The following is a 14,456-nucleotide window of genomic DNA, read 5'->3' on the forward strand; positions in this document are numbered from 1 at the left end:
AGGCAAAACCTTCTCAAACATGAATACTGCTGTCAGGCTTTCACTTCTCTGCCCCTTTCTTATTGAATGGCCTTTTGGCTTCAACCACTATGCTCCCTCCGCACTACATTTTATTTTATATCATCTATGGACATAGATAGTGGAACCCCAGAAATGACCCCCCTCAGCTTAGCCGAAGCTCCAGGGACATAACTCGTTTTTTTCTTCCCATTGAGAGTATTAATTTTCAGAATCGTCCTGTTGAACATGGTCAGCACAGAATATTAACAGTCTACCATTACCAACGAATCAGGCTATTGCGACTTCACCTATCTTTCTTATGCCCTTGGTTAATCGAATAGGTTGCACAGTAGATGAGGCCCCATGGTCTCATCAAACACGATTACAACTTTCCACTTCGACACATTACTTTCGTTTTCCACTAGCTTCACCCTCGCAACACTAGAAGTGCCACTGCTGTCAGCAGCGCTTATAGAAGGGTCATTCTTTTTCACCAGACCATCCAGGTCCATGACATTCATCATCCCCACCCATACCGTCAGAACTATCATCCATGTTGTGTACAGTCCAGTACAGCTGTTGCTAAACGCCTAACCCAATATAGAACTATGGATTCTAAATTGCTTCCCCACCGACCCTTGAGACAACAAAAACGTTTTCTACATAACAAATGTTTATTTTTCTCGGTTTACCTTTCGGGTGGTTACAATATCACTGGTGTGTTGTGTGGTTGCCAATGGCAAGGAAGAACCGTGGTTGGCAATGCTCTCGTGCAATGATAACCCAATTCAATCAGTACTAGTGACATCACACAAACTATTCTCAATTATACTTTTTTTTGTGGCAATTTATGAAATTAGCACCCTTTTCTTGGAACCATGAAGAAGAACAACTGTTTTGACAGCATACCTTTTTTTCAGAATCTCAATGAACTGAAACTAGTTAATTCAATTTAAAGTAAAAACCAACGTAACATCTAGCTGTTGAAACAGTTAACTGCTTACTATATACATCAAATTCTAAATAATATGTATTATCACTGGCTTTAATAACCTGTACATACATTGCATAGCAATAGTGCCTTGATGTTAAGTTTTCAAGGCTCAAATTGACTTTAAAATGTGACAAGCCTTCCCGAGTAGTAAAAATGGTATGAGATCCGAATTTGTGTCCATTAAATATAGCTTTGGGAGTGCTCTTGGATCTTGATCATATGGCAAGGATGTTTTGTGTTTTATTCATGAACAAATTCAGTCATTTCTTTTACACTTTTAGTTGAAGATCCTCAAGCTCTTTCATGAGTTGAGCCTCCTTTTCCATCTTTTCAAGCTAAAAGAGAAATGACAAGGGAGAAAAAGAGAATACATATTTGAACACAATTCTGTGATATTTACAAGTTGAATATACAAATGTATAAACTGTGGATATTTATTGACGGTTTGCGTGACAATAGTTTGTCAGAATAATACCTGGTTCTTTTGAATGGGTTTCCCAGTTGCTTGCAGCGCTTTCAGCTCGTCTATAGCTTTCAGTTTCTAGGAGTTTGAAATGAACAGAATTAATGTACAGCTAAGCCATTCTCAACACCAAGGGCAACACTTTACGTGGAACTTACTCAAAGAGTCATTTGTCTACAGTATGCTTGTGATAAATCATTTTCATAGGAGTAAAAAAATTAAAAGGTAAAGTACAGAAAGAAGTAAAACTCGCTTTCCCACAGACATTTGGGAAACCAGTCAACGGTTTCTCTTTATTTTTTACAATTTTCTACATTGTAGAATAATAGCGACTTTTTTGGTTACTACATGATTCCATGTGTTATTTCATCATTTTGATGTCTTCACTATTATCCTGCAATGTAGAAAAACTCTTGAAAGAGTAGGTGTTTCAACTTTTGACTGGTAGTGTATATTGCATATGGGAAATGACTGTAAAGTAAATTTGTAAGTAACAAACAGGTTACTGCAGGTACTTCAGCCACCAACTGATACAGTAACTCCTGAGTAATAAACAGTGACCGTGTTTTGTTACCTTTTTGACGCTCTTGATCTTCTTGTCAGTCTCTGGGTCGCCACAAGAGGTTTCAGGTTGAGCATTACTGGCTGGAGATGGGTCTGACTGGGGCTCAAGGGCATCTGGGTTTATCTCCTACACAAGCAGAAAACATAACTTGTTCAAACCCTAGAAGGCTTCAAACGTCACAAAAATAACACACACAACTTGAGATCGCTTACCTCGCTCTAACTCCCACTCTCCCCATCTGATAACTTAGACAAGAGCAGTAGCTCTGAGCTATTCTCCACCTCACTCACTCATTAGGAGAAGATCATGCAAAGCATCTGTACCTGTTTGGCTGCTTTCTTTGCCTCTCGTTTTTTTTGGTTCTTCAGAGCCGTCTTGGACAGCTGCTTGTCTCCGGTGGCGCCAGGCCTCATGTTCTGTGGAGGCTCCTCTTCATGCTGACAGAGAAAAGGGTGGATATTTATGGATATTCCCTCATCACTATTAGGTTTTTCTCCTCAGGGGTGGATTCAATACAACTTTATTTGGCCCTTTAACCCATCAGAGTTTAAGCCAGGGGAGGGGTGTGTGGGTTCTACTAAGCTATATGGAATTGTTTTAAGATGGTCATAACAGGGATCATTTAGTTATTTGATTTGACATTTTAAGACCCCAAAAAGCATATTCGATTTTTTTTTTAAATGTCCTTACTGCTACTAGCCCATACAAACGCATTGAATAACAGATTCACTACATGGAACAACAGATAGTCCCAAAAATATCGAAAGGAAGTTTGCTCTGAAGTGTCTCTCCTATATATGTTAAGATCAGGAGAAAAAAAAGTGTTGTCATACATGTTTTTAACCATATTTTTGACACTTTTTTGGTTACTACATGATTCCATGTGTTATTTCATAGTTTTGATGTCTTCACTATTATTCTACAATGTAGAAAATAGTCAAAAATAAAGAAGAACCCTTAAATGAGTAGGTGTCCCCACAGTTTTGACTGGTAATGTACATGTTGGTGAGAATCTCACCTTTGCAGAGGGGTAATATTAGTGTGTAGCCCAAACGGTTTGGACGCTACAGACAGAAGTTGGCAGATCGGCTGTACCGACTTCAGACGAGTCTCCTGACACTTGTGATGGTCTTAGAGCAAAATGGTACCATCGTGTTCGTGAGAGTCTCATCTTTCCATAGAGGGGTCATAATAGTTTGTAGGACAAAACGTTCAGACGATTTTGTGAGAAGACCGATTCTCAGGATGTCTCATGGTCTGACAAACACCGCTCTAGCTCTGTCACCTTTCACCACAGATTCGGAAGTGCAACATAGGCGGGCGGATGTGGTGGATTGAGACGCATCCAATGCAAAATACATTTCTATCTTAAACTTTAAAAAAAAAAATGTATTATGCTAATTCGATTTCCACGCCGACATTGACCTTAGGGGGTTAAAAGGATAGTTCACCCACATGACATCATGGTTTCTTTACTCTGTAAGCAGTCTATGGACAAGGTAAGACAGCAATCCATGCTTTGGTTTTGTTCACCTGGCCACGGTCTCCAAATGCTAACTTGTCAGCATTTATGGCACAAAACCAATGCCTGGTATCACTAATATTAGCACCAATTCATTTTATGTCCAAATCATCCCAAAGTGTTTCAAACTGATTGTGTAGCTCAATAAAGTCACTTAAAAGATGATTGGACATGCTAATTCGAATTTGGGGAACTCTCTCTTTAAATGCACATTTTTGTTTTACAATTGAATGTCTACTGAAAACAACACAAACCTGACCCCTGGACCTCCTCTACTCACCAGTTTGGAGCTGGCTGTGACCGGTTTATTCCGCAGGGCAGGTGGGCGGTAGGCCTGGGCCGGCTTGGCCTCTGTGCTGCCCAGCTCGCTGGGTGCTGCCTGGTACTTCACCGGCCTCTCAGGGAACGTCCCGTCTGGGAAGGGCTGCCACACAGTCTCCCAGAGCTCTGTTCCCGTCGGCGTGTCCTGCTTGTACAGAACCGTGCCAGTGTAGTGCCAGATCTTATAGCCGTTACTGACACGTAGCCGGGGGGCACAGGTCGACGTGACGACATGTTCACCGTCCGGGCACCAGGCGAAGTGGGTGGAGTCGGGCACCTGGGGCTTGGACACCTGCTTCCACTTCTTGACATCCCACACCTCCATCTGGCCCCGTAGGTTCCCGAAGCCAGCCAAGACCAGGATGTGGCCCTGGGGGCTGTAGTAGACGGCATTGCGGGGGCCCGTGCCGAAGTCGAAGACAGGGTCACACTTGAGGTTGTAGACAGTAGCCTTGGCGGGCATGAAGCCATAGACCACGCAGAACTCTGTGGAGCTTGGGCTCCATGCCACATCGTAGATGGGCCCGTTCTTCTCTGTTCACAACACAGATAGATACCACACGTTTATGAACAACAGAGCATCAGCTAAATTCATTTAAATGAAACCTGGGCGTAAGCAGCGTGGCTCGGTCAGAGGTTCGAGCTGCTCAGCGTACAATTGCACTGTGGTTCTATTTTTTTTAAATAACGCGCTGCTCACGCCAGATAATACTTATTAATGTGCTCGTGCTCCCGCCCGGCAAAATCTACACGTCCAGTGTAACAGCTAAAAACATACCGAATGACCATGCCTTCAGACATACAAATAATGGTGGAGTAAAAACACACTATATAGAAATCTGCAGACTCACGTAGCTGCACAGCAGCAGTCTCCCCATTGGTGGCCAAGTAGTGTAAAGTTTGTTCTCCGTAGTATGAGGCTCCTGTTTTATCCACCTCTATGCTGGCCTGCACCAGAACCGCAGTGGCTGATGGGAAAAACAAAAGCCGTCATGGCAGTAATCTTCTACAACTACAAACTTTATTAGGATAACGCAAACCACACATTCTCCATAACATTTACTTAACATAATTCTATTATAAACGTTGACCAACCTTTTTTGTTCCATAGCATGGTCACCCTGTCGGCCTTAAAGAAACTCTTGTTGGCCAGAGCACAGGTCGGGCCACCAAAGTTGGGGTATTGGTATAGCCGGACAAACGAGGGGGCACCTTTGCTCCCAGGGACATAAACAGCCACCTTCAGCAGAAACACAGTGGCAAATGTCAGTACCCTCTTCTACAGTCAGCTAACCAAAATGATATATGGAAACAAGATAAAACAGAGGTATACCTTACTAGGCTGACTTCCAGGGGACAGCATAAACTCTGACACCTTCTGCAAGTGAAGCTTATTGGCAATGTTGACTGGGAAAAGAGATGATTAACTAATACAACTATTGGTACTTGTACAATATAAAGTGCATAAAATCGCTACCTAGTTCTCTCAATAAATTCTTGGTTCTATGTGTGACATCAGTATGGAGCTGCCATCATAGCTTGTTCTATATTGTTAAGGAGATCTCTTGACCTCAATGGGAATTCCTGGTTGATTAAACTTTCAATAAATAAATACAATTTATGGTGGACAAGAAAGGGGGCAATTGAAGACACTTACTAAAATCGTTGTTTTCGAAAAAGTGAAGTTCATTGTTAACACTCCTGACCGCAATCTTCTCGTCATCTGACCAACTTGGACACCTGTACACATTGACAAGATAAAAAATGATCTGTTCAGAAAATAAAGGGCTTGATGCAAACATAGCTAAAAACTCAACATTTTCAGTTTCTATTCAATGGAGCGAGGGGTTATAACGATCGACAGTTGGACAAAGTGGTGGCAGACGTTATCTAGCCTTCCCAAGTCCATCATTAATTAAATCACACTCACATGATTAGTAGCTTAGTGGGCACACAGGAGATCCTGTTTCTAACTCAGTCTGTGCATCATTGATGGGCAACACATACTAATGTATTTATTTACCCTTCTTTTTAGAGGTAAGTTGACTGAGAACATATTCTCTTTTACAGCAATGACCTGGGGAAGAGTCACAGGGGGAAGGAAAGGGGATGAATGAGCCAATTGGAAGCTGGGGATGATTGAAAGGGGCCAGGATAGGAATTTAGCCAGGACACCGGCTAACATCCCTACTTTTATGATTAGTGCCATGGGATCTTTAGTGACCACAGAGAGTCAGGACACCTGTTTTAATGTCCCATCTGAAAGACGGCAACTTACGCAGGGTAATGTCCCCGTCACTGCCCCGGGGCATTGGGATCTCCTTAGACCAGAGGGAAAAGTGCCCCCTACTGGACCTCCAACACCACTTCCAGCAGAATCTGGTTTCCCATCCAGGGACCGACCAGGACCGACCCTGCTTAGCTTGAGAGGAAAGCCAGTAGTGGGATGCAGGGTGTTATGCTGCTGGCTAATCCTCTGCATTTCTTTACAGATGGACAAACACACAATAATACAACACTGTGCAAACTCACCATCCCTGAACCTTCTTCTGGTAGAGAGCCTTGAGGCAGGTCCCAGTTTTCAAATCCCACAGCTGCAAGTTGGCATCTCCCTGTGGGTTGTCCTGCGTCTCTGACAAGAGAAAGGGAAACTATAAACGTTACTAATTGTAAAGTGCTAGTGCAGCACAAACAACCACAAACCATACATTGCAATGGACATGACATTCAAATTATATCTAGTTTCAAACTGAACACATTTCAACTCCCTACTCGTGTTCCTGCTTGAGGGCTCTAATACACTAGGCAAACAGAGTAACGTATAGTCCGTTCCAAAAACTCTGTGAATAAAAGGTACATAGAACTAGGTAGAAAGTAACTCTCCGTCACTCCATTTGCATAGTGTGTAGAGCCCTTTAGCCATAAATAGATTCCTGAAATATGCTAAGGAGTACAATATCAAGGGTCAGTGTTTTCCATTTATCATCATCTAACCAAACCTTATAATAAATGTTTTATTGCATTTCTATGTAGTTATGGAAACTTACTGCTATACACCTGCCATGTAGCCAGCACAGTGTTCAGCGGAGAGAACTCCAACATTGCAGTCTTTGGAAGGTCAAACGACCTGACTTGAGAGCCATCTGCAACCTTCACAACAGTGACCCTGACAAACAAAACATGGGCATGACAACTACTGTAATCGGAACAGTCTCAACGCATGCAAAATATTCCAATGACTGAAGAGGTAGTCTACAGGACTAATGTCATTCAAACTACAGCATGCAAGAGTTGTATACTAATTCTGCATACGGATACATAGGGCTCGGGGCAAAAGTGGTGTATTATATAGGGAATAGAGTGCAATTTTGGACGCAGACATAGTGTCATGATGTAGCTTTTATTACTTCTCTCCATTGCACCATGCAAACAATGTCCCGTCCTTGCTGAACGCCACATATCTACTTTGCCGAGGGTCCCTGAAATTGAAAGGTTTAGTAAATAAAAATGGAATTCGAAACAGTTGCACAGTGATTGATTTGGCTAACAATTTAAAATTGATGGAAGGGGAATGACCTTTGAAAATCTGCATTCTTCTCGCAGTTTGGTGGTCCACGGAGCAGCACTGTCCCGTCAGATCCCCGGACTGTGTGATCACAATAACAGCAGCAGTTAGTCTAAAATCACTGATGTAATAGCTCTGGAAGATTAAAGAATTGGCCATATTATCATCAGCAGGAGGTGAATCTGATTGGAACGGAATTTTACTTGCATGCTACAGCATCTGCCAAAATATTTATAAAGCATTTGGCTAGCTTGTAACATTATTACTCTGACAACAGCAGGTCACAGTCGACTTGAAATTAAGGAAATTCCAACATTCCAACTCACGTGACAGTTAAGATGGGCCGTTGCGTATATTCTACAACCCAGGTTAACATGTAAAACAACACGTAAACAACAAATAAAGAGTTTACTCTTCAATAAAGTAACCCACCTGCTAAAATAGGTATGGGGGGCGCCATGATGTACCGGAAAGAGAATAATTTGCAAAAAGAAATGCGGAAGTCTCAATAAAAAAGGGGCGTGTCATTGGAACATTGGCCACATCATCATGAAATATGTGACTAATCACATTTTATGTCCAAAATAAATTCACTCCTAAATTGAATGTTGTTTATGATCAAATACATACTGATCTATAAAAAAATTATGAAATGCTTTTAGCCATTTTGTATTCTTTCTAAGAAAATAAAAAACATTTGTGGAATGACACGACCACGGAATAGCCCTTCCTGTGTGGGAGTGGTCTACTTTGTGTGTACGTAGACAAATTCGAGACACCCTGCCAATGGTGGAGTTTGTTTTGCATGATCCGGTGCCCCGCTGAATCGAGATTTTAATGAAGGACCAATTGGAATGGTCTAAAGTCTATTACGCCCGGGTACCGGGGCATGCAAAACGGACTCCCCTCACTCATCACCAAACGGCGACCGAGCTCTGGAAATTAGCCTACTGTCTACATTTGACAGACACAACTTCATAAATAATCAATAGCTAAAAGGCTACAATTATCTTAAACAATGGTGGCAAAACAGAGAATACGCATGGCCAACGAGAAACACAGCAAAAACATCACGCTGAGAGGCAATGTGGCCAAATCCACGGTAAGTTTTTGGGATACAAAGAATCAATAGTCAGTGAAGACTGTACTAGATACATTTCTATTTTGTTTGAAAATAATAGCCTAGTTACTTGTTTGAATCGTTTCAAAATATCTAAAAGTTTACTTCAACATTTTGATGTATCTTGATGTTGGTTTCTGATCTATTTCTGCAGAGAAATCCAGGTGAAGACAAGGTGGCAGTGGGACCATGGCTTCTGGCGTTATTCATCTTTGTCGTCTGCGGATCAGGTAAATACATATGTACAGTGTACACGTTTTTTCCCAATGATGTATACATTACTATTGGTTTATTTCTCTCGGCCTATGTCTCATGATAAACCAATTGTTTTACGCGGCTAATATTATGTGATTCAGGTAAGGAGTTCCCCATTCATAGACACTATAGCTATTTTTAGCGCCTATTGATGAAGGTATCTTCTTCCCGGGGGACTTTAGCCCACCCTTGGTCTGAACTAGCCCAATATGTACTCTTAAGAAGCCTAACGTTACCAAGGACCTTATGTTATTTTCAGAGGTAGACTTGCTCTAGCAGCCAAAACAGCCAAATACTCCATCTAAACGTTAATCGATTCTAATTTGCAATACAGTTCTAGAAACATAAAACCATTTACTTTCATATCACATCTAAATAATTGTACAAATGCAAAATACACACATACTGCACACTGTTAACCGCCTTTATCATAGTTGCAGCCAACAGTATTTTTCAGTGACAACACGTTTCTGGTGGCCTTCTTCTTTTACACACAGGTGTTCGGAGCATGCTATAGATAACTAATTAGCACAGGGGGTCCCTCTGTCTTTCGTAAACACTTAACATGGATATATGGCTTTGTGTGAATACTAACTGCATAAAAGGTGTGAATCAATGTAACGTTTTGTTTTTTGGAGAAAAAAAATACAGAAGAGGCCTTCATTCAAAGACTCTTATTTGTAAAGGAACTGAGAGTCATGATCAAAAGCTAGGTTTCAACGTGAACATGCATGGCTTGCGGTACAGTTTTGGAAACATAAGGAACATATCTTTCATATCAGCGATAAATAACTTTCAAAAAACAAAAGGTGAAATTACTACACACCTTTTTATAGGGTTTGGGTTAGTGTTCCCACACAGCCTTGCCAGAAGATACTGAACCTACCATTACACCGGTTTACACTGAGCTGCACTGAGGTCAGAACGCAATCATGGTTACATTAAGACACCGTAGAGCTGGCGCGAGATATGGGTCAGAAAACTTACCTCAATGCATTTTGCAATGGCAATTGCGTTCCGACCTACAGCTGATACCGTCGGCTGTAACTGCAATAAATCCAGATAAAATTATGTACATTAAGGGTATATTTTGCATTTAAGAAATTGTTTTGATTTGATATGAAAGTAATAGGTTTTTTGTTTCTAGAACCGTATTGCAAATGAGAATCGATTAATGTTTAGATGGAGTATTTGGCTGTTTTGGCTGCTAGAGCCAGTCTACCTCTGAAAATAACATAAGATACTTTGACCATGTCCATCTTTCCATGTCCATCTGACATCTGCATTGGTCGTGCAGCATTTAAGGTGATACGGCCTCTGCAGACGTCAGGGCATTCATACTTCATGCGCTTTGTGGAGTAACGCAGAGCTGTTGTCAAGGAAGTGAGTTTGTGTTTATACAGGACCTCCCGCCCCCACCTTTCGTCAACCAATCATCTCATTGTGGAGCTATACTGCGCCCTCATTGTTACAGCATTTTGAAGACTCATGGCGATGCGGTACGGAGCTCAGTTTGGCCTCTGGATGCTCCACAATTGCTTCACACCCCCCATAAGGAGCCTCCAACCACATTTTCAAATCAAACATAAATTGGCTTTAAGGAGTAACGGTATGCTTGCCTACACTCCTTAAGAGTACATTCTTTGGCTAGGTTAGGAGATGCAATATGATATCAAACATCAGTTTCTCAAATAAGTGCTGTTTGACTGAAAGGTTGAAGTTCACCACTGTATCCACTAACTCTCTCAAACCTTGAGCTTAGGCCCTCTGGCTGTGGACAGTTTTAGATAGTTAAACTTCCTGTCTGTACCTAATAAGCATAAGTGTAGTGTTACTTTTGCAAGGTCCTATCCAACAATCAAACATTTCGCTACACCCGCAAAACATCTACGTATGTGTAGGCGACCAATAAAATGTGACTTGATTTGTATGATGTACAGTGATACCATAGCCAGTAGGCTACTGCTGAATAGGAGCACATATACATTTTTCAGATTCAAATAAAATGTTATTTTACACATATTTTGCAGATGTTATTGTGGGTGTAGTGAAATGTTTGTGTTCCTAGCTCCAACAGTGCAGTAGTATCTAACAATCTAAAAGTAAAAGAATGGAGTTCAAAAATATATAAATATTAGGACGAGCAATGTCAATAGGCATTGACTAAAATACAATAGAATACAGTATATACATATGAAATGAGTAAAGCAGTATGTAAACATTATTCAAGTGTCTAGTGTTCCATTATTAAAGTGGCCAGTGATTCCATGTTTATGTATATAGGGCAGCAGCCTCTAAGGTGCAGGGTTGAGTAAACGGGCGGTAGTCGGCTAGTGATGGCTATTTAACAGTCTGATGGCCTTGAGATAGAAGCTGTTTTTCTGTCTCTCTGTCCCAGTTTTGGTGCTGTAGATGTCCTGGAGGGCAGGCAGTGAAGCGTTGAGCAGACTGCACCAACCTCTAGAGAGTCGTACGGTTGCAGGAGGTGCAGATGGGTTGGGGCATTGTGATGGGGATTGCATCGTCTGTGGATCTATTGGGGTGGTATGCAAATTGAAGTGGATCTAGGGTGTCAGGTAAGGTAGATGTGATATGATCCTTAACTAGCCTCTCAAAGCACTTCATGATGACAGAAGTGAGTGCTACGGGGCGATAGTCATTTAGCTCAGTTACCTTTGCTTTCTTGGGTACAGGAACAAGGGTGGACATCTTGAAGCAAGTGGGGACATCAGACTGGGATTGAATATGTCCTTAAACACACCAGCTAGCTGGTCTGCACATGCTCTAAGGACGCGGCTAGGGATTCCGTCTGGGCCGGCAGCCTTGCGAGGGTTAACACGTTTAAATGTCTTACTCACGTCGGCCATGGAGAACGAGAGCCCACAGTCCCTGGGAGCAGGCCACGTCGGTGGCACTGTGTTCTTCTCAAAGCGGGTGAAGAAGGTGTTTAGCTTGTCTGGGAACAAAACGCCATTTCATCAATCTAATCTAACCATCCCCCTGCTATTTGATAGAAGCAGGAATAACCTCTGTATTTAAATACAATCTAAAGATAAGATGGGTTTGAATATGCTGCATCATACTATCATGCGTGTTTTTTTTCTTCCACAAGTGGGATAAATAAATCAGTCAATCAAGAGTACATAAACCACAGTGGAACTATCAGTTTATGTAATGTGATTGAGGGCCCTATTTAATGTTCCTCTCTCAAACACATCGAATGCTTAATAGTGTTCTGATATTTTTCAGCAATCTTCCAGATCATTCAGAGCATTCGAATGGGAATGTAATATCAGGAGCCCTACCGCCATCACCTGTTTCCAGCATTCCTCTACACATCAAGTGGTTTCATGGTGCCTCACAATACTGAAGATGATCAACTACCATCTGTCCATTCCTTTTTTCCACTATTTCTCTTTTTCCCCTCTTTGGCATAGCCAAGCAGGGTAAGCACACCCTTGTCATCTTTGCCTTACATAAATTAAGAAAAAAAAAAAGATTGGAGATGTTGTTGTTTCAGGGAACTACATGGGTATTTGTACAGTGATGACTGCTGTATGTGTTGATTGATGTGCCAAAACCAAATGGAGTGAATGTCTGATATTCTCCTGTGGTATAAATTCCAGAACACAAGACCACAGTGACTTCATTCTAGGACTAAACTCTTCTTCTTGGTTGTACACGGCCAGTATCTGGTGTCTTATACCCTTTATATTATAATGAATATTATGTGACGCCTTTGCTGTATTTACAGTCATTTCTTCAGTTACGAAAGGAAAGTAAAGGTCTTTTGAATCAGAAGATTTGCACTGTGTGGCTAAGACAATGACATCTACTATTTCTGCTTAAACAAATAAAAAAAGGTGTATCCTTGTTATTGTTTGACGTGTTATTTTCTTGAGTGGCTGCATGCCAAATAACATTGTATGGATCATGCACTTCAAATGTGTCACGTTGTATTGAAAGAGGAATATAAACAAACAACTGGTCCTGTGTGGCTCAGTTGGTAGAGCATGGCACTTGCAACACCAGGGTTGTGGGTTTGATTCCAATAGTGTATGTGTTCTAAAATGTTCTTATGGGATTAGTGTTACTGGTGAAGCTCAGTCTGACTGTCCTGTCTGAATCTGCCATGTCAATAGTTTTTACTTGGTAGGAAGGTTTATTATCCCAGCCATAAAAACCTACTGTTTTTTTTGGCAAACTGGTCCTCTGATAATACTTATCCTGTGCGAATCGTCATCCCTGTGTTTTGAGGGATATTAGAGTTTAACATGTGCTGCACCCAGTTTGGGTAAGAACATGGGAAGAAATTGATGCCTAAAACAAAGTGCTATACACGTAGCCTACAGATGAATGCTCTGTTTTGTCATATCAACTTTCTTAGTGACTTCTTTTAAAAGGTGAAGTGGACAATATTGTGCCAATGAATTGATAAATTGCCAAATACGTCAGGTAATTAAATGTCTGCATAGGTTACAGTTCATGGTTCTTATTGATATGCATTATTATTTAGACTTTTACCCAACTGAAGGCCATTAGACCAATATTAGGATACCCCTAGATGTGAAATATCTTCACTCCTTGAAGGGCCTCCAGGCTTCTGTCACAGTCCATTTTGAATGAGGGAAAAAAGATTTACAGGGGCAGTTTGGTAAAACTAATCCCGTCCGAATCGTCCACTGCAACAACGGACATGCTGGGGTAATAATTACATAACCGACGTTCCATAGTAATACTAGTCCTGTGCAAATTGGGCTTTTAGTCCCTAGAATTGGAAAATGTGTAGTAGCAGTGCAGCATTGGTAGCTTTTTGTGTATTATTACTCTTTCATCGCGCCATCCCATTAATTTTTCCCATAGAGATTAGCACCCTATGACAATGTCCGTATTCAAGTTATTGCTTACTTATACCCTTTAATCACATATCATTGGAAAGCTTAGATTCACAGCTATCCATAATCATTTTCGGAACGTTCGGGTCAACAGAACTTTGGCCTTTAGTGGACATATCAGAATTACCTGTATAAATGGCTTTAAAAATGAAACCCTGATACATTTTAAGTAATGTTTGACAAGTCCTAAAAGGTAATGAAATTATATAACCAACTTTTCTTTTTTTTTACCCCTTTTTCTCCCCAATTGGTAGTTACAGTCCTGTCCCACATCTGCAACTCCTATACGGACTCGGGAGAGGGAAAGGTCGAGACCCAACCCCCTTAACCCGGAATCCAGCCTCACCGATGCTCAGGGGAAACACCATACACCTGGCAACTGTGTCAGCATGCATTGCACCCAGCCTGCCTCAGGAGTGCCTTAGACCACTGCGCCACTCGGGAGGCCCAATATAATCAACTTTGAAAGAAAAGCTTCAACTATTGTTTTAAAATCCCATATTGTACCATTGACATTAGAATGTTGGAAGCTTAGCCATAGAATTCCATGTAATGGGGCAGCTATGTTTTGGATTGTAACTTTGGCGATAGAGGCACCAAATTGCACACACACAGTTAGAACAGGGTTTTAAAAAGATTTGTAGAGCCATCACAGAATTCCCTCGTTAACCCCACAGAGGCAATTTTTTCCAATATGGCCACAAAACACCTCAATGGGGTTTTAGTGGAAACTTTTGCATGACCATTCCTGTATGA

The 14,456-nt window shown here is 41.3% G+C and overlaps 2 protein-coding genes across 2 annotated transcripts; one reads left to right on the forward strand and one right to left on the reverse strand.

The window, feature by feature from the left end:
* Positions 1-655: 655 nt before the first annotated feature.
* Positions 656-7,903, reverse strand: LOC139385654 (eukaryotic translation initiation factor 2A-like). The gene is made up of 14 exons (XM_071130894.1): positions 7,863-7,903; positions 7,442-7,511; positions 7,273-7,344; positions 6,913-7,031; positions 6,398-6,497; positions 5,523-5,605; positions 5,199-5,272; positions 4,961-5,105; positions 4,717-4,833; positions 3,825-4,399; positions 2,346-2,459; positions 2,032-2,148; positions 1,470-1,535; positions 656-1,329 (listed from the first exon to the last, which is right to left on the reverse strand). Exons 1-14 carry the CDS (start codon positions 7,888-7,890, stop codon positions 1,264-1,266), a joined length of 1,746 nt encoding a protein of 581 aa, XP_070986995.1. The 5' UTR covers positions 7,891-7,903; the 3' UTR covers positions 656-1,263.
* Positions 7,904-8,318: 415 nt separating this feature from the next.
* LOC139385821 (stress-associated endoplasmic reticulum protein 1-like) lies at positions 8,319-12,687 on the forward strand. The gene is made up of 3 exons (XM_071131068.1): positions 8,319-8,532; positions 8,705-8,780; positions 12,055-12,687. Exons 1-3 carry the CDS (start codon positions 8,449-8,451, stop codon positions 12,093-12,095), a joined length of 201 nt encoding a protein of 66 aa, XP_070987169.1. The 5' UTR covers positions 8,319-8,448; the 3' UTR covers positions 12,096-12,687.
* Positions 12,688-14,456: the final 1,769 nt, after the last annotated feature.

The sequence above is a fragment of the Oncorhynchus clarkii genome, chromosome 27 (assembly GCF_045791955.1).
Source record: "Oncorhynchus clarkii lewisi isolate Uvic-CL-2024 chromosome 27, UVic_Ocla_1.0, whole genome shotgun sequence".
In the NCBI taxonomy this organism is placed as follows: domain Eukaryota; kingdom Metazoa; phylum Chordata; class Actinopteri; order Salmoniformes; family Salmonidae; genus Oncorhynchus; species Oncorhynchus clarkii.